The 19,532-nt window shown below is 46.5% G+C and overlaps 1 protein-coding gene across 1 annotated transcript in view; it reads right to left on the bottom strand.

The window, feature by feature from the left end:
* Positions 1-18,296, bottom strand: part of IGSF3 (immunoglobulin superfamily member 3) — a 53,747-nt gene extending 35,451 nt beyond the window's left edge. The window contains exons 1-3 of the mRNA XM_028102200.2: positions 18,155-18,296; positions 3,630-4,007; positions 1,155-1,565 (exon numbers count right to left, since the gene is read on the bottom strand). Of these exons, the coding sequence (XP_027958001.2) occupies positions 1,155-1,565; positions 3,630-4,007; positions 18,155-18,296 (931 nt within the window). The remainder of the gene's footprint in view (positions 1-1,154; positions 1,566-3,629; positions 4,008-18,154) is intronic.
* Between the last annotated feature and the right edge of the window lie 1,236 nt (positions 18,297-19,532).

Genomic DNA, 19,532 nt, shown 5'->3' with positions numbered 1-19,532 from the left:
CCAGGAGCCTGATTCAGGAATCTGTACCATTAGGTAAGTTGGAAGCACTGCTCTAGAAGGACACAAGAAGAAGCGGGAGAAGACCAGGACCCCGGACTGGATGTAGCAAAAGGGACAGTGAGGTCAAGGTCAGGTCCTGAAGAGGAGACCCCACCTGTACTGTAGCTCAGCTCCGACAAACCCCACCTCCAACTGTAGCCCCTCACCAGAGGTGAGGAACAACACAGGAAGGTTCTTGGGCCACTTACTGCACCTCGATGATGACACAACGAACAAAGCCAGGGCACTGAAGGCTCGTGGAGAGCCCGCCCCTGACCAGCCGAGGCAGCCAGCGACAGGGGTCAGCTCCGATCTGGAGCCTGGCTGCACTCGGGGGCATGGGGCAGTCGAAGATTGTGGGGGAATAATACAAGGAGTCAGGGAAGATCCCAGCCCACGGTACCACCATCTTCTCACCCCAGCTATAAACATGTCACTCAGCCTCCTCAGGGAACCCCTTTTCCAGGTCTTTCACCAGAGAAAGCCGATACTCACCAGGCTGGCTTCGACAACCCGCCCTGTGACTTCTCCCAGGGCCCCACCATAAAGCAACTGCCCTCAGCATCTGCCCCACCGCCGACTTACCTTGCAGACCTTCTGAGGGACCCTGAAGTAATATGTGATAAAGTATTTTGGAAATTATAAAACGCCACATATATTAAGACATAGTGTTAATATAAAAAATAATAATTTAAGCCAAAATGTCCCTAGATCATAATTTCATACCTCTGATGGAAGGCTCATAATCTCAAATGTCTTCTACAAATGAAACAGGACTGGTCCCCAAAACAGGTAATGTCATCAAAGGGGGCAGCCACTGCAAACCCAGTTCATCAGATACAAATGGTTTATGTGAAATCTCCTAATTTTTTTAAAATGAATTTGTAATTCAAGAAAAAATATAAAATTCCACGTGGGTCCAAGAAACCATGTCTGTAAGCCAGATTCAGTCTGGCCTGCTCCTCTCCAAGACTCACTAGAAGGTCAGATCTTAGTTAGGCTCCCTCTACATTCCTAGTACTTTCAGAGGTCACCAGAGAAGAAGTCTGCACACCCTCCCGGCAACGGACAACCCTCACCACCAGGTAGAGAGTGGGGACAAGAGAGAGACTGACCCGTGGGCTGGACGTTGACCACTGTTCCCTCGGAACGCTTTCGGGTCATGGCGTACCACGAGCCGTCCGGGTCCTGGATCCACTCGGCAGCCTCACAGTAGAACTCGCCCTGGTCGGAGGGCTGCAGGTGGAAGACGGTGAGGCGGAAGGTGGTGCTCCCCAGCTTGTCCAGCCGCACCTCCCCCAGGCTCTGCCTCTGGGCGTACTCGCTGCTGGAGTGCAGCACGAAGTCTCGACTCAGGGAAATGACCTCCGCGGGCTTCTCGCCCCCTCGCTGCCGGAGCCAGGCCACAGACAGGTGGCTGTGCTGGAGCGTCTCCGTGGCCACCTCACACATGAGCTCCAGGGGGTCCTGCTCCACTTTGTGCAGAGTCTGGGGCACGGCCGTGGTCTGCAGGGTGTCGGGGATCACTGCAACACAGAAATGTCCCGGGAACCCAGTCACAAAGCCACAGAACCTCACCCTCGCGGCGGGGAGGGGGTTAGCCACCCACCTCCCACAGCCTTCAACAGTCACCGTGAGGCCACGGGTGACCCCGGATGGCACAGAAACAGAAGGATTTGCCCGCTTGGATATGGACTGCAATTTTTTGGCACTTACACTTACCTGTTTGGTATTTTAATAACACTTGGATAACAGGTAGGATGTATTTTGTTCCCCATAGTAAATGAACTCCCTGAAAATACCATGTGAAAAAGAATTCTCTTTTAGGCCAAATGAGATTTTGTTGTTCATTTTGGTACTGCTTCAAGATACTTTCACTTGGCTTCTGACCGATCTTCAAAAAGAAATCATTCCTAGAAGTTGCAGTTTTATGTGTCTGTGCACCTTGCTGACTTCCTCCCCTTTCGCGGCCCCACCCCCACGTGTCCCCCCACCCCCATCCCGCCAACTCACTTCAGCAATGCAATCCTCTAGCAAGGCTATGTTGTACAAAAAATAAAAGAAAAAGATCTTTGGTAGAGGAAAGCAACAACATCCTCAATTGTCTGGCAGGTTGAATTTTCCTACAATGCATGTGTCAGAGTGGTCGGCACTGGAAGGAAGCCTAGGTTCGGGCATTGCCCCATGGCATCTTGGTCAGAAATGTACTCTGGAGACTAAACACCCCCCTTCTGGGACTGACGGGCTGTGATGGGGACACCCCAGTCACAGTGTTGTCTTTTCTCAATGCATGATCTCAGGCCTGGGTCTCACAGGCCTTCTGATGGGATGCAGACTGAGAGAAAGGAAAAGCAAGTTTGGCGTAGGGTGGGGAGGGGGAGATTTCAGTGTGGACAGCACTGGGCTGCTATGTTCACCCACGCGGAGAGTCAACAATATCAAGGCTGTTCTGTTTTTCTGCTCACGTCATAATTTCCAAGCATAATTGTGATAATAAAAACTGGAAATTAAGACGTGGGCAGAAAAACAGATGTGGGAAAATTAAGATGTGGGCAGAAAACAGAACAGCCTTGATATCACTGACGCTTCACGTCAGCAAGCGTGGTGGCCCACGGCTGTCCACACTGAAATCTGTCCCCTCCCCTCCTGCCAACTCCCTCCATCACTCAGGGAGCACGAGGGCCAAGGGAGAGGGCTGGTGCATAATTCCTTACTCGCATAGCCAAAGGACCTAGGGGCAGGCTCCGGGTGTGAGCAAGAAAGGACCTGCAGGTGCCTTTGCTTCCTGACTCAGCAGTGCCCCAGGGGTCTCAGAGCCCCTCCACTGCCCAGCGGTTTCACTTCTCTGCTAGCTGATGTCATATGCTCCATCTTCGTCCTTTCTTCAGACAGATCATCAACCACAAATGTCCCTGCCTTCTACTTTCATATCCCCTTTCACCAGCTACAGGGTTAGTTAACCTTCTCTGAATTCTTGACATCTGCACTCAATCTTTCCTAAGTTTTAGCCTCAGCCTTCTATTATTTACAAATGAACCCACAACCTTTGTTCGCTCATGCTACCGGTTAACCACTAAGATATCTGGGGAGCTTTGGATTTTTTTTTTGTTGTTGTTGTTTGTTTTTGTTTTTTAAGTGAAATAAAGTTGCACTAAAAAAGAAGTGACTCAGTGATCTGGACTCAGTGTTTATTTCCTCCCCTCCCCCACAATCCATATGGTAGACCCTAATCTTTCCTCCCCCACCCCCCCCAGTGGTGTTTGAAGGTGAGGCCTCTGGGAGGTGATGAGGTCATGGAGGGGGAGCCCTCCTGAATGGGATTAGTGCCCTTAGAAAGGGACCTCAGTGAGTTCTCTCATTCCCTTTCTGCCATGGGAGGGCACAATGAGAAATCAAAAGTTGGCAACCCAGAAGTGGGCCCTCACCAGAACCAACTGTGCCTGCCACCTTGACCTTGGGCTTCCAGCCTCCAGAACTGTAAGAAATAAACACTTGCGGTTTCAGCCAGCCAGGCTGCAGTATTTGGGTATAACAGCCCGAGCGGACTTACTGGGGCGGGACACTGGCCATGGGAAACGTCATCTCCTTACCCACTAGGTTCATCTTGGCACTGTAACTCCCAAAGTACCGCTCATCCGTGTTGGGCGTGTGGCACTCATACTCCCCCGCATCCCGGGCCTGGAGGTCGGTGATGTGCAGCAAGGCTGAGTTCCCCTGCACTCTCTCCACATAGATCTTCCCCCCGCGGACTCGCTGGGTGTAGATGGCGTAAGGGAAGGAAGAGTCCACCGTGCTGACGATTTGGACCTCGCGCTCCGGGGCAGATGGCAGGTAAATGGACCACTGGAAATTCTGCTCAGACGGCCCCTGGTAGCCACTCACGTTGCACCAGATGGTGATGTGGGAGCCCTCCGTGCGGTACAGGGGTCCTTCCTGGACGGCGACATGTCGCTGTGCCGACACTACACCTGTGGGGGACACACGGACATGCTCGCTTACTTCTCAGACCAAAATGCAGAGTAGGCAGTGATCTTCGAAAGGGTTTGTGATTTGTATGACCTGATCATATAAATAGCTTGCTGGCCCCTTCTGAGGTGCTCTGTGATTAGTAAATATTAGTTAAAACACTCTGCGGTTAAGCTCTGTCCCTAATTTGCATGTATGGAAATCTGACCATGCAAAGCCGCGGTTCTGTTACTTATTCAACGGCTGAACCCTAGGAAATTTCATTTAGTCTCTCTGCTTGTCATTTGTGTAGCAGTTTTATATCTATCTATTAATGCCATTTATAAAGTTTTTAATAAAAGGAGCACAAAACGTTGAATCGACACCCATTCCGATGAAAAGAAATAAACAGTCTGGGCCTGTAGGTCGGAGGTAAGCCTGGGGCCCTCGCTTTGGTGCTGCACCATCCGTACTGGGGCAGTGGGGTGGGCAGAGCCGAGCTCCTGCAGGCGACTGCAGCTTTAAGCTGAGTGCACACGAATGTGGAAGTACGTGCAGGGCCGAAGTATAGCCCTGCTGCCCAGATGCCCGCACACTGGCAGTGGGGGGGGGGGGTAGGGGACTGACAGTGTAGACCCGCCCTTTGGTATGGTGGCTCTGATTCTCCACCAGTCCCCCTGCCTTCTGACCGGGCTATGCTGCTCTGGGGTCACCTCTGCTCGCCTTCTCCGTGTTCTTCTTAACACGGTCTCCCCCACAGACTCGGGAGCGAGGAAATATGGTGAGTTTCATTTCTCATTCCATGCCTACAGCCTGAGCCCTGGAGCAGGGAGAAGGGGGCACACCCCCGTGGCCTTCCTTCCCCTCAGCAGCAGCTGGGCACGCCAATGAGGTGCAAGGGGCACGTGAGTTCCAGCCACGGCTCTGCCAGCAACTGGGACTGGCTGTGTCATCTTGGACAGGTTGCTTTTCCTTTCCGGACCTTGATCCCTTCATCTGTAAAATGATTTCTAAGAAGGCTTGGGAGTGGACCAGCACATACGTCAGGGCTGGCTTTGTCACTTACTAGCTGTGATCTTGGCTAAGTTACTTAACCCTCTCAAAGCCTCAGTTTCCTCATCTGTAAGACGGGGATAATAATAATGTGTGCCTCACAGAATTATCAAAAAGACTCCGTAAGATAACATCTGCAAAGCCCCTGCCACAGGGTCTAGCCCACAATTACTCTTCAATATAGGGCTGCTAGCTAAAAACCCCTCCTGGCTGGAACATTCTACAGCTCTGGATCCACAGCTCTGGCCAGGCATCACCCCAGGACATTCCAAGGGCCTCTGGATAATGACATCATCTCTGGGCCACCCACCTCCACCCACAGCTGCAGCCCACCTCCACCGTCCATGAAAGCTTCCCCTCTCCCTCTCCAAAAAGGAATCGCAGCTGCCCCAATGTAAACCTGTCTGTCGGAGATCCAGCTGGTGAACAGCCGGGACAGCTCAAGGACTGAGATGCAGCTCTAGGGCCAGTCCGGGGCCGCAGCTTGGGGGAGGGGGGGCAGTGTTCGGGCCTCATCTACCAGATGATAGACTTCACCACAGACCCTACAAGGAAAGGCCTGTAATTCATGGAGAACCTTTTCTCCCAATCAAAATCTTACCTGGAACCCCATCCTGGCTTCATGAGCAGAAACCGGGAACTGAACAAATTAACGGTGGGAACCAAATCAACAAATCAAAGTGGTATGTGAATTTAATTGATCCATCCTGGTTGACAGTATTCATTACTACATTGAGAGTCACTGAGAAGACAGCTCATTACTTATTTTCAGTCTGTGAAAATTTGGTGTATAACGTTTTGACTATGTGTACTCTGTCTATGACAACTTAAAATATCTATATGGTGACATTCTGAATCAATTGTTTGCACTACTCTAGAAACACAGAACTCTGAAAACAATTTAACTACATTCGTAACATTTAGGTCTCTTCGTATTTCCGTGTTTTGTGACACAAAAGCCACAACCGCTCGTCCCCCGCCTCCAGGAAGGCTGCTAGAGGCAAGTCAGGAGCCAGCTTCTTCAAGGCACTACCTCTCCACCTTGGATCCATACTGGAATCACCCGGGGAGCTTTACAACATAGCAGGGCCTGGCCCCCACCTGCTGTAACTGGTCTGGGGTGCAGCCTGGGCGTTAGCATTTCTAAAAATTCAAACGCATGGCAGGGTCGACAACTGCTGCTTTCATGGGTCTCTACATACTGGCAACCAGGTGTCCAAATTTTAGAGAACGTCTCCTAACTTAAAGCTCTCAGTAGCTTTAAGCTCCTTCCTTCTGCAAAGATTCTCCATGAATTTGGGTCAAGAGAGTTTCACTCTTCTCTAGTGAATGGGCGCAGTGGAGGCCCTGTCAGATCCTGGCTCTTGTGAGGCAACCAGGGGCTTAGCCAGCCTGCATTCTCCTCACAGACTTTACCAAAGCGCTTGATTGTCAGATCACACACATCACCCCCTGAAAAGTAAACAGTGTTAAGTGGCCTCAATGAGCCAGGGCATCAGGGTCAAAATGACTTGTCCAAGCCAGAAGCAGGTTATAAACAGCCCTGTCAAACAAATAAATAAATAAACACCAGACTGGACCTGAACCACACACATTCAGCCGCACCTGTTCATTCGATATCTCCTTCATTTCTTTCCTGCCCCACAAAGGGCCTTTGACCCCTGAAAACAATGCCATTCTTAGGGAATGGACCCTAACACAGAGGTAAAAATTACCTTTTCCTTCTCAGTTCAATTCCCTTTCTACATCCCACCCTCCATATTACCTATTCCTGGCACTGCCCCTCATTTTCCAAGACAGTGCTATGTATTCAAAGAGACCCAGGTCCCCTACCTGGCCAAGGCATCCCCTGGCCTCACGGCCCCTTCCATCTCCCTTCTCAGCCTACAACAGAAGCCTCCTCCCAGGCAGGGATTACTTTATTATTATTATTATTACTTTTTTTCAGTTTAGACATTCCTATACTTTTTGAATTACTTTGCAACAAGTACATATCACTTCTGTAATTTAAAAAGAAAAAAACAAATATACACAGGATCATATATAACTGTATAAAAAGGACTGGACACAAAAGGCAGAAAAAGAGTGGAAGACAAAAATAAGAGCAAAGAGCAAGGGCAACAAATACAAAATAGTAAGGTGTATGGTAGATACTAATCCAACCATATCAGTAATCCCTCTGAATGTCAGTCAAGGATCTAAACATGCCAATTAAAGGACAGATTTTTAGAGTGGATCAAAACATATGACCCAACTCTATCATATCTATAAGAAATCCACTCTAAATATAAAGAACGCATATAGATTAAAGGTAAATGGATGGAGAAAAACATACCATGTAAACACTAATCAAAGGAAAGCAAGAGTAGTTCAATTAATCTCAGATAGAGTAGATTTCAAAGTAAAAAAAGCTATCACTGATGATGAAAGACATTACATAATTCTCCACAAAGACATAACAATTCTTAACGTGTATGCACGTAACAACAGAGCACCATACTAGATGAGGCAAAAACTGATAGAACTGCAAGGAGGAACAGATGAATCCACTAGCAGAGCTGGTGACTTCAATACCCTTCTATCAGAAATGGACTGCTCCATCAAGCAGAAAATCAGTAAGGACACAGTTGAACTCAACAACACCATCAATCAACTGAACATAACGGACATCTGTTGACCACTTCCTCCAACAGCAGCAGAGTACACATTCCTGTCAAGCTCGCATGGAACATTCACCAAAACAGACCACATTCTGGGCCATAACGCACACCTTAGCAAATTTAAAAGACTAGAAATCGCACAATGTCTGCTCGCAGACTACAGTGGAATTAACCTAGAAATCTATAACAGAAAAATAACTGGAAAATCCCCAAACATGTGGGTATTAAACAACACACTTCTAAAGAACACCTGGATCACAGAAGAAATCTCAAGAAATATTTAAAAATATTTTGAATTAAATGAAAATGAAAGCACAACTTACCAAAATGTGTGATATGCAGGCAAAACAGTGCTTAGAGGAAAATTCATAAAGTCAAAAGCATGTATTAGAAAAGAAGAAAGATCTCAAATCAGTAATCTAAGTTTCCACCTTAGGAAAATAGAAAAGGAAAAGCAAATTAAATCCAAAGTAAACAGAAGAAATCACAAGAATCAGAGCAGAAATCATTGAAATTGAAAATAGGAAATCAATAGAGAAAATCATCAAAATCAAAAGCCATTCTTTGAATAGATCAATAAAATCAATAAGCCCCTAGCCAGGATGACTAAGAAAAAAGAGAAAGGACGGGGCGCCTGGGTGGCTCAGTCATTAAGCGTCTGCCTTCGGTTCAGGTCGTGATCCCAGGTTCCTGGGATTGAGCCCCGCGTCGGGCTCCCTGCTCAGCGGGAAGCCTGCTTCTCCCCCTCCCACTCCCCCTGCTTGTGTTCCCTCTCTCCTGTCTCTCTCTCTGTCAAATAAATAAATAAAATCTTTAAAAAAATTTTGAATAAATAAAATTTAAAAAAAGAGAAAGGACACAAATTATCTAATATCAAAAATGAAAGAGAAGACATCACCATAGGGCCCACGAAAATTAAAAGGATAATAAAGGAATCCTATGAACAACTCTGTGCCTACAAATTTGATAACCTAGGTGAAATGGATCAATTCCTTGAAAGACACAATCTGTGAAAACTCACACAACAAATAGATGATTTCAATAGACCTACACTTATAAAAGAAATTGAGTCAATAATTCATAATCTTCCAAAGCAGAAAGCACCAGGCCCAGATGAACAAATTCTATTGAACATTTAAGGAGAAAAGTATCCCAACTCTCTACAATCTCTTTTAGAAAACAAAAGGAAATGGAACACTTCCTAACTCATTCTGTGAGTCGAGTCCAGCACAAACCTACTACTCAAACTAGACAAAGACATTATAAGAAAAAAACAGACTAATATCCCTTATGAGCACAGATGCAAAACTCCTCAACAAAGTATTAGCAAATCAAATCCAACAATTTACAGAAAGAATTATATACCAAGACTATGTAGGGTTTATCCCAGGTATGCAAGGCTTGTTCAATATTTAAAAATCAATTCATATAATATATCACTTCAATGGGCTAAAAAAGAAAAATTACAGGATCATATCAAGAGAAACAGGAAAAGCGTTAGACAAAATCCAACAACTATTCATCATAGAAAGTCTCGGTAAACTAGAAACAGAGGGGAATTTTTCCAACTTGATAAAGAGTATCTACAAAAAACCTATAGCTAACATCAGACTTAATGGTCAAAAACTCAAAGCTTTCCCACTAAGACCAGGTACAATGCAAGGATCTTCCCTCTTACTACTCCTTTTCAATATCATATTTGGAAGTCCTTGCTAATGCAATAAGGCAAGAAAAGGAAAATAAAAGGTATACAGATTGGAAAGGAAAACTGTCTTTGTTCACAGATGACATGATTGTCTATATAAAAAAGCTAAGGGGATTGACTAAAAAAACAAACCAACCCTGGAACAAATGGAATTTGAAATTTTGAAAACACAAAACCATTTACATTAGTACTACCCAAAATGAAATAGTAGAGATGTAACAAAATATACAGAAGGTATATAGGGAGGAAAGCTACAAAACTCTGATGAACAAATTCAAAGAACTAAACAAATGGAGAAAAATTCAATGTTCTTGGATAAAAGGACTCAATATTGTCCAGATACCAGTTCTTCCCAACTTTATCTATAGATTGAATGCAATTCCAATCAAAATCACAGTAAGTTACTTGTATATATCAACAAACTGATTCTGAAGTTTATCAGAGAGGCAAAAGACCCAGAACAGCCAACACTATATTGAAAGAGGAGAACAAAGTTGAAGGGCTAAAGCTACCCAACTTCAAGACTTACTATAAAGTAATGAAAACAGCATGGTATCAGAGAAAGAAAGGACAAATAGATCAATGGAACAAAAAGGAGTCCCCAGAAATAGACCCCCATAAATACAGTTAACTGATCTTTGACAAAGGGGCAAAGCCAATCCAATGCAACAGAGATAGTCTCTTCAACAAATAATGCTCACATAACTGTACAATCACATGCAAAAAAAATAAATAAATAAGCAAAAACCCGAATCTAGACACAGACCTTATTCCCTTCACAGAAACTAACTCAAAATGGATCACAGACCTAAACGTAATATGCAAAACTATAAAACTCCTAGAATATAACATAGGAGGAAGCCTAGGTGAGCTTCGGTATAGTGATGCCCTGTCAGATACAACACTAAAGGTATGATCCATGAAAGAAATAATGGATAAGTTTCGTTAAAATTAAACTTCTGCTCTGTGAAAGACAAAATCAAGAGAATTAGACAAGCCACTGACTGGGAGAAAATATTTGCAAAAGACACATCTGATAAAGGACTGTTACTCAAAATATACAATGAACTTTTAAAACTCAAACATAAGAAAAAAACCTGATTAAAAAATGGGCCAAAGATCTTAAGAGACACCTCACCAAAGAAGATATCAGATGGCAAGTAAGCATATGAAAGGCTGCTCCACATTACGTCACCAGGAAAACAACAAAAAGATACCACTACACGCCTGTAAGAGCGGCCAAAATCTGGAACACTGACACCACCAACTGCTGGCGAGGATGTAGAGCAAGAACTCTCATTCATTGCTAGTGGGATGCAAAACAGTATAGCCACTCTGGAAGACAGTTGGGGGTTTCTAACAAAACTAAGCACACCCATACCATATGATCCAGCAACTGTACTCCTTGGTATTACCCAAAGGTGTTGAAAACTTTTGTTTCTACAAAAATCAGCACATAAATGTTGCCATCAGCTTTATTCATAATTGTCAAAAGTTGGAAGCAATCAAGACGGCCTTCAGTAGAGATCAACATACTGTGGTACATCCAGACCACAGAACAGTATTCAGCACTAAAAAGAAATAAGCTTTCAAACCATGAGAAGACATGAAGGAACTTTAAATACATACTATTAAGTGAAAGAAGCCAATCAAAAAAGGCTACACATTATATGCTTCCAACCATGAGACATTCCAGAAAAGGCCAAACTACGGAGACAACAGAAAGATCAGCAGTTGCAGCGGGTGGGGAGATGAATAGGCAGAGCACGGAGGATTTTTAGGGCAGTGAAAATACTCTGTACGATACTGTAATGATGAACACATTTTATTATACATTTATCCTGTGTACCACAGGAAGAGTGCACCCTAGGGTGAACTATGGACTTCAGGTGACACGTGTCAGGTGACAAATGCGTCCAAGCAGGTTCATCCCAGGTAACCAATGTACGACTATGATGAGTGGTACGGATAATGCATGAGGCTATTTCTGAGTGGAGGCAGAGATGTACAGGAAATTTCTGTATCTTCCTCTCGATTTTGTTGTAAACCTAAAGTACAGAGAGAAAATACTGGGTAATAGGATGGCAAGTGATTTTTATGTTCTTCTTTATATTTTACTCCTCCCCACCCTTGTCCTCTGCAAAGAGTATGTACGAGTCATAGAAGTAGGAAAAAAATTTAACCAAAAATAAAAATAATGTATGACTGCTGTATAAAATGTCTTCTGTATTGACTAATATGGTAGAATTAAAAAAAAAAAATACGTATTTGGTCCTTATCCCTGGTTCCTGGCCCAGAGCTGGTAAAACCCTGGGAATTTCCTAAGGGATGGCAATGTCTTTTATCATTCATAAAAAGCCCCTTTGGCCCCAAAGGAGTTATGCTAATGATTTAAGGCAGGCCTTTAGACAGTTTCAAGACATCAGCTGGCCCAGCTTAGAGGGTTGAAATTTTCAACCCCACCCCACACACACTCCAGGGAGGAGAGAGGGGCAAGAGATTGAGTTCAATCACCAATGGCCAATGATTTAATGAGCCATGCCTATGTAATAAAACCCCCATATAAAAACCCTAAATGACAGGGTTAGGAAAAGCCCCGGGTCAATGTGCAGGGAGGGTGGTATGCCTGGAGAGGACAAGGAAGTTACCCTCCATACCTTGCCCTCCGCACTGACTGGAAATGCAGAAATGCTGAAGTAGGACTTCCAAGGCTAGGCCATAAAAAGACACCAGGGCTTCTGCCTTGCTCTCTGGGACCACATACACCATGTCAGGAGGACATCAAAGCAGCCCTCTGGGCAGGTCTACCTGAGGCCTCCCGCCAACAGCAGCATGTAACTGGGCCACACTGGAAGTGGGTCCTCCAGGCCCAGTCAAGATGACTGCACCCCGTCGGGAGCCACAGCCTCAGAGCCACCAGAGGTCAGATGCTCCTGGATTCCCGATGCATGGAAACTGTATGAGATAATGTTTGCTGTTATTTTGTGTGTTTTTTGACTTTTTGTATCATTTTAAGAATTTTATTGACAACTGCAGTAATTACTGCTTTCGCAGAGCTCACACAGCTTCTCCAATCAAAATCTTTAAGACTATGGTTTTTTTAGAACAATTTTTGGTTTACAATAAAATCGAGAAGAATTTATTGCTGTTTTCAGCCTGAAGTTTGGGGGTACTTTGTTTTGCACCAGTATCTGAACACCTGTGAGTCCTAAGATTTAATGAAAAACTGTGTTCCCTGCCCATGTTATGTGTCTTCTAGAAAAGAGGTCCATAAATTTTAAAAGATTCTGAAAGCAATTCAAGGCCCAGAAAAAGAATTAAGAATATTGCTTTAGACACAGTACATGATCATTAGGACTGGCCAGGTCCTTTTAGATTTAGTTGTGACAGTTTCCAGTCACATAAACTAACACAACAGTATCTATCACTTAACTAGTTTTTCAAGACAGTGCATGCCCAAGGACACTCTTTTTCCTTTGTTCCCAGATGAAACTGACTAGGGGTAGTATGATTCAGGAGTTAGTGAGCAGGAGGGGTCACTGTGCCTGTGAAAACTAGCTTCTTATGCATTTTTTTGGAATACGCCTGGGCTCAGGGAACCCACAGGTTCCACTAGGCAAAGGATCCAACTGCTATGTTCAAGATGCATGACTGAGCACGTCAAAGTGTCAAAGGACCTAGCTCACCACCCCTCCACTTCTCCTGTTCCGGTTGTGGCCTCTACGATCATCAAAGCTCCCTCCGCACCCAGCTGGTACAAATTCTACATCCAAATCCGCCATGCTGGCATATTTCTTTATCCATACAATGGGAATAATGTAACGCACCATATCTTGATCTCACAGGTAACGCCAGAGATCAAATAGTATTGTGAAAGCCACCCAATGAACATTTCAAGATTTCATTTTATTTCTGCCCACATGAAATAATCTAAAATCAGGAAAAAAAAATCTTTGTAAGCACAAGAGCGTAAAAGGAACATCGACGTTTAACTTTTGGCTAAAAATGCAAAACTGCATAGGTAGTAAAATTATGTTTAAAAAAATACTATACCTAGAAAACTGACGCCAGAAAACAACGATCCTGGCCTGACCCTCTGAGTGGTGAGAATACGGGTGACTCTCGCCTCCTCTTTTCTTTTTATTCTCCCATTATTTTAAATAGGCGTACATCATCTCATTTAATCCTCACACAATGAAAGGAAGTTGATGTCATTAGAGCCACACGGACCAGACACGGCGATGCCCTTCGGGGTTAAGCCACTTTCTCCAGAACAAAGAACGTGACTAATACTTTTCCTAGTCTGTGGTGCATGCTGAATGTGCTAGAGGAACATCAGCGCTAAGTGAGGATAAACCACAGACTGGCTTTTCTTGCCAAGCTGGTCTCGACGACTATCGTGGGGAATCTACATGGCCTCAAGTTTAAAATGCCAAACAGACCCTCTGCGGGGTGGAGACTGGGCCAAACCAAAGCTCCCCAGAACATAAGTTCCCGAGAGAGAGCAGTCAGGGAGGCGACTCCAGGGACAGTGTCTGAAGATCCCCACTTTTTAGCCTTCAGCCAAGGGAGGACAAGAGTGGCATGAGCTAAAAGAACCTCCATGCGATCTCCTTCTGGACCAGGGGACAGACAGACAGACACAGAGCTTGGCCCTTGCCAACAACAGCCAGCACTTGCGGGATCCCGATCAGGTACCAGGCACCATTCAAGGGCTTTATGTGGATTAACGAATGTCAATGCTCACAGCAACCCCAGAAGGTATATTCTCTTAGTGTCCTCACTTTACAGAAGCAGAACACGAAGCAAAGGGTGGGGGAAGCCAGTCAATGAAGCCAGGCTGGAGACACCCACACACCCAAAGCACCTTCACAGAGGTCCCACTAGGTCAGTGCCACTGCCCCCTAGAGGCAGCCTAACCAAGCTGCGTGCGCGCGCACACACACGAAATCTACAGAGCCAGGACAGCGGTCTGCTCTGCTTCCCAAGACCATGGGCACAAAGGCCTATATCTCGGTCCTTATTTCCATTAAAAATATCCCCTGAAACAGCTTCTGACTCCCATGAGATTCGTGCAGTGCCACAACCCAGCAGCAGATCTGAAGGGTGCAGCTAATTCCAGAATTTTCTCCCTCCTTGACCTTACACAGCACAGGCGGTGTCGTGAGACCTCAGCTGGTAATACGGAACCTCTCTGTGCCTCAGCATCCTCATCTGTAAAGTGATTTAATCTTCACCTGGTTGTTGAAGGATTAAATGAGTTCTTCCTTTAAGACTCTTAGCACATGGCCCATCCTAAGTGCTTAACAGGCACAAAGCCACCAACTGCAGGAGGACCTGCAGTAGGAAGTGGTATTAGCTCTAGCGGTGAAACCAGTATCTCCCCCACACCATGACAAGGTGTATTTTCCAAACACAGCTCAACAACATCTCCTGTCCCGGGTGCTCTTCCTCAGTGTAAACTTGCCATCGGGGGGTGGGCTTTAATCCCCCTCCCTTGGGACCTGGGCGGGCTTGTGACACTGTGGACGTCAGGGTCAGATCATAACACAAGTGATGCAGCATCTGCTCTAATACCGTGGAAGAATTCCGAGTGCCCTGAGGCTGCCGTGCTATGAGGAAGCCCAAGGCACGTGGAGGGGTCCTGGGGAGGCGGCCATCATAGCACCGCTCCCAGCCTTGAATCTTCCCAGCTGAGACCCCAAACACTGGGGAACAGAGAGAAGCCATCCCTGCCACGCCCGCCCCAATTCTGGACCCACAGTTTCCACGAGCATAATAAAATGGTTGTTCTAAGCAACTGAGTTTTGGAGTAATTGGTTACAGGGCAAAGATAACTGGGACATATGCTACGCTTGCAACCAAAGGTTTCTGAGTACCTATTATATGAAGAAGGGACCTTCACAAACTGAGGGAGAGATTAATAAGACATAGTTGTATGCTAAGCGGACAACCCCAAAGGAAATGCACATAACTGATCATTATATAACAGAAGGTGACGGCAGTGAGGTGTGAAGTGCAAAGATTAAGATCCCTCAGAAGGAGAAAGGTAGGGCGCCTGGGTGGCTCAGTCAGTTGAGCGTCTGCCTTTGGCTCAGGTAATGATCCCAGGGTCCTGGGATCGAGCCCCGCATCTGGCTCCTTGCTCGGCGGGGAGCCTGCTTCTCCCTCTGTCTCTGCTCTCTCTAACAGATAAATAAAATCTTAAAAAAAAAAAAAAAAAGGAGAAAGGTACAAACAGGCTTCACAGAAGTAGGGGCATTTGAATTGGGTCTTGAAGGATGGGTGGGGAAGTAAGTGCCACACAAAAACATGATAGTGTCGTTCCAGGACCAGCAAGAAGGTTGCCATGGGCTCTGGTCACATGACTGGAGGGTACAGGACTGCCAGGTGGGAAAGGGCACCGAAAAGCAGATGGATACAGTCAAACCTCTCCTCTGGGACAGGGGGAGCTGAGAAAGAGGCTAGCAAAGGAAAAGTGAGGACACAGATCGGATTTGTGTTTTTGAGTCCTCATTCTGGAAGTGCGTGGAGGACAGAGCAGAGGGCGAGAACGGAAGCACGGAGACTGAATTAATAGTCAAGTGAGACAAGATGAGGGCCTGGCCTGGTTTTAAGTTCAAGGACAAAAATATCACTCATTCCTTCTCTCTCTCTCTCTCTCTCTTTTTTTTTTTTTTTGGTTTAATTCCCCAGTGGTACCTAAAATAGAGCTTGTCTAAAGATGATGATTAGTTAATGTTAAATTATTGATGCCACTTCTAAGGAGGTGTGACTACCCGCTACAGAACCAGCAAACAAGATGGCAAACACAATGATTCACTTCACCCCAAACCGACTTTGATCTCCATGACATGTGTCCTGCTGAGTCATGACGAGGCTTCCTCGCTGTCTGCCCAGGGTAGGACTCCCAGGGAGCGAGCCCCTGGGCTGGGTCCCTGCCCCCCAGCTGCGGCCTCATTTACTCAGTCCTAAATGCTGAAGCCGCCACCTTAGAACGCTGCTGAACTATGACTTCAAAAATACTTTAAACATTCTAATATTTACTTCAATCAGAATATTTAAAACAAATGTTAATGAAAATATTATAAGCCTTCAATCTCTTCCAACTACCAGCCATCATCCTGCTTCCCCTCCTCAACTCCCCAGAGACTGGCACTGCTATGATTTAGGGATATATCACTCCAGACTTTTCTTAAAAATCCACATACATACAGATACACACACACACACACACACACACACTGTGTGTGTGTGTGTGTGTGTATAATCATTGAAAGTATCAGTCCCCACTTTTTTACATAAACACTTTGGGGTTCCACACAGACACGTTCCTTGGTTTTGCTCCTCGATGTTTTTGAGATTAAATATCATTCTAGTTCTCTCCTTTTATACAGCTATATGGTATCCCCTCCTGGGATTACACCGCACTTTATTTGTTCCCCTATAGATGGATATTTACATGATTTCTAAATGTTTTGCTATAACCAACATGTCCTTCTCTTTGCACATGCCTACCACGAGAACAGCACTCCAACGGGTCCCAAGGGATAACCTGCTTCCAGCTTATGCACTCCTCGCTTGCTGACCTAAGTCCCTGGGTCTAGAGCAGAACTAACCTACTTTCCTTGAGATCTGCAGACCAGCAGCCTTGAGGAGTGAAGGACCAGACTCTCCCAGAAGATAAGGTCTGACTACATGAAAACAGCGGCCCCAGATGCCAGCAAGTCTGTTCAGGGTCACGTCCACCTCGGACGAACCGCCAGGGCATCTGCTTCTCCTGCTCACTCGCTCCCCTCCCTTCCCCTTTAAACCCTTCCAGCCTCACCTAGATGGGGAAGACGGTCTTCGAGACGTTAGCCCACCACCTTCCCAGGCTGCCGGCTTCCTGAAGAAAGCAAGCTTTCCTTTACCATTCTTTGTCTATCAAGATTGGTTTTTGAGCAGTGAGCAGCTGAACCTGAATTTGGCACCTGTTCTCTGTCCGGGAACAGTACATCTTGGTCCTCTCCTCGTCCAAATTTGTACAGTCCCCTAGCTTCTCTCTCCTTAACCATTTAACCCACAGGGGAGACCTGAGCACTTCTAGGATGTCCAGGGCTCTTCCACTCATGACATGCTTGCACTAGGACCAGCCCCCAAGACCGTATCTCCCTGCTCCTCTTCCTCAGTGCCCCCTCTCCTGTCACTCACCCCTCGCCATGGCCCTCCACTCCCTTTCCAGAAAAGGCAGGGCTAACGCCCCAGAGTCCCCCCTACCTTCTCATACTCACCTGGGACCCCGTCACCCCCATCTTAATGTTGGCACAGCATGGAAGCATCTGGAAAGGCACATGGGGGTGCCCCGTAGCCTGCCCTGACCCAACCGTGCTCATGGCTAAGGTGACAGACCCTTTTCCCAATTCCACCAGGACCAAAGGCAGCATAACCAGTGGAAAATGCCTATAATTGAACAGAACTACCAGTATTTGCCTTCTATTTTCTGGAGGAGAAAAAAAATTAAAAGACGGAATCAGATTACTTGCCTGTAAATGCTCTCCCTGTAATTACCCTAGATCTACTGACCACTGTTTCCTTCCATCCAGTTTCAAAGATAACAGAAATGGACTGTCAGGCAGATTGTTTTTAATAAGAGGGCAACCTCATGGCACAGTTCCCCTGCCAAGTCTGGTGGCCTAGGAACCACAAGCTTTGCGTGAGTTCCAGTAAAAGGACCCACGCTCAGAACCAGCAAAGGTCTGCTCCTCCTCACCAGCATGCATTTCGTAACTGTTGCAGCTGATACCCTTGAAGGGGGCACTTCTGGACCCGGGATGCCCCAGTTTCACCAAGTTCTCAGACCGGTTGAAAGCATCTGCTGGATCTCCAGTCTTTTTACTGGCCGTCACCACCATCGCCCATGTGAGGCAAGGTAACACCTCCTTGGTTCCCCCATCACACGCTATCCTCTGGTTCATCCTCCTAGAAGCTGGCAGGCTTCCTGTCTGTGTCTCCCTTGATGTTCTCGTGGCCCCAGGAACAGGATGCTAAGCCCAGGTCCTTCCCAGAAAATGCCAGAAGGGCTCCTGCGGGTGGCATTAGGATGTCAGCTCGCTGGGGCAGCAAGGAACGCAGAAGACCTTGAGGGCCTTCTCCAGTGCACCAGGAATAAGACCATGACCTGAGTGGGAACCGGAGGCCATGGCTTCAGAAAGCTCATGAGAGGTCTGCCGTGGCCCTCGACACAATGTCCCACCCCCTCCCCGTTCTGTATTCCAATGCCAAGGCCACAGACACATATAGACATGCATAAGAAATGGGGGCTGCCCAGCTGCCAAGGGACACACAGGTTTTGAGTGGGTGGTCTTCAGACGGGCCTCAGAGCAGTTTCCTACTCCTGGTGCAGCCCCTCCAGCTCCCCCTCAGCGAGCACTCCTTGTACAAACCACTCATGCTCTTCTCCCAGCTCCGCCCAAGACCAGAGCCTTCTCCTTGTGCTCTCTCGGCCTCATGGAGGCCACGCTGTGACTCCCAGCAGGAATCTCTAGACACTGAGGAACTCTGTTACTATCTGTGCATGCCCTGAGCTCAGTGCTTGGGGCTTGTCAGACACTTCAGTAAACGTTATCGATGGATGAGCCAATGAGCTAACGAGTGCAGCAGGCTCCAAGGGCCCACTTCTCCAAAGTTAGGAAAAGCCCAGAACACCCACCTTTGGTTCCAGAGGTGCTCAGGCACCTTCCTCTGGGAGCCAGGCTGGCTTTGCAGGACAGTAGGGGAAGCAGATGGGCTGGCAGCAGAGATGACCATCCTCCTGACCATGACCATCCCCTTACACATGTGGGCCATCCTCTTGGACGTTAGCCAGATAATCACAAGGATTTGAGCTCAGGGGCCCATTCGACCAGCTCAAGAGTGTATGTGTGTGGGGTGGAGGATGTACGACAAGTGACACTGTGGAAGTTCAAAGCAACCCAAGAGTATGGGTCATAGACCTTGGAAGTCCCAGAACTGGAAACCCACGTGACCTAGATGACTTCCTCAGGTAGGCTGCACTCCTCTCTTCAAGGATGGGCTTCCTTTACTTGGCCAAAGTTTCTGTGCTCCAACAACTCAGCTCACATATGCCTACTGTTACCTGTGCATTCACC

This window comes from Eumetopias jubatus, unplaced genomic scaffold (assembly GCF_037043125.1).
Source record: "Eumetopias jubatus isolate StellerSeaLion01/CBP00866 unplaced genomic scaffold, mEumJub1_p1.0 scaffold_4, whole genome shotgun sequence".
Taxonomy (NCBI): domain Eukaryota; kingdom Metazoa; phylum Chordata; class Mammalia; order Carnivora; family Otariidae; genus Eumetopias; species Eumetopias jubatus.
This window is presented reverse-complemented; position numbering and strand designations above follow the sequence as displayed.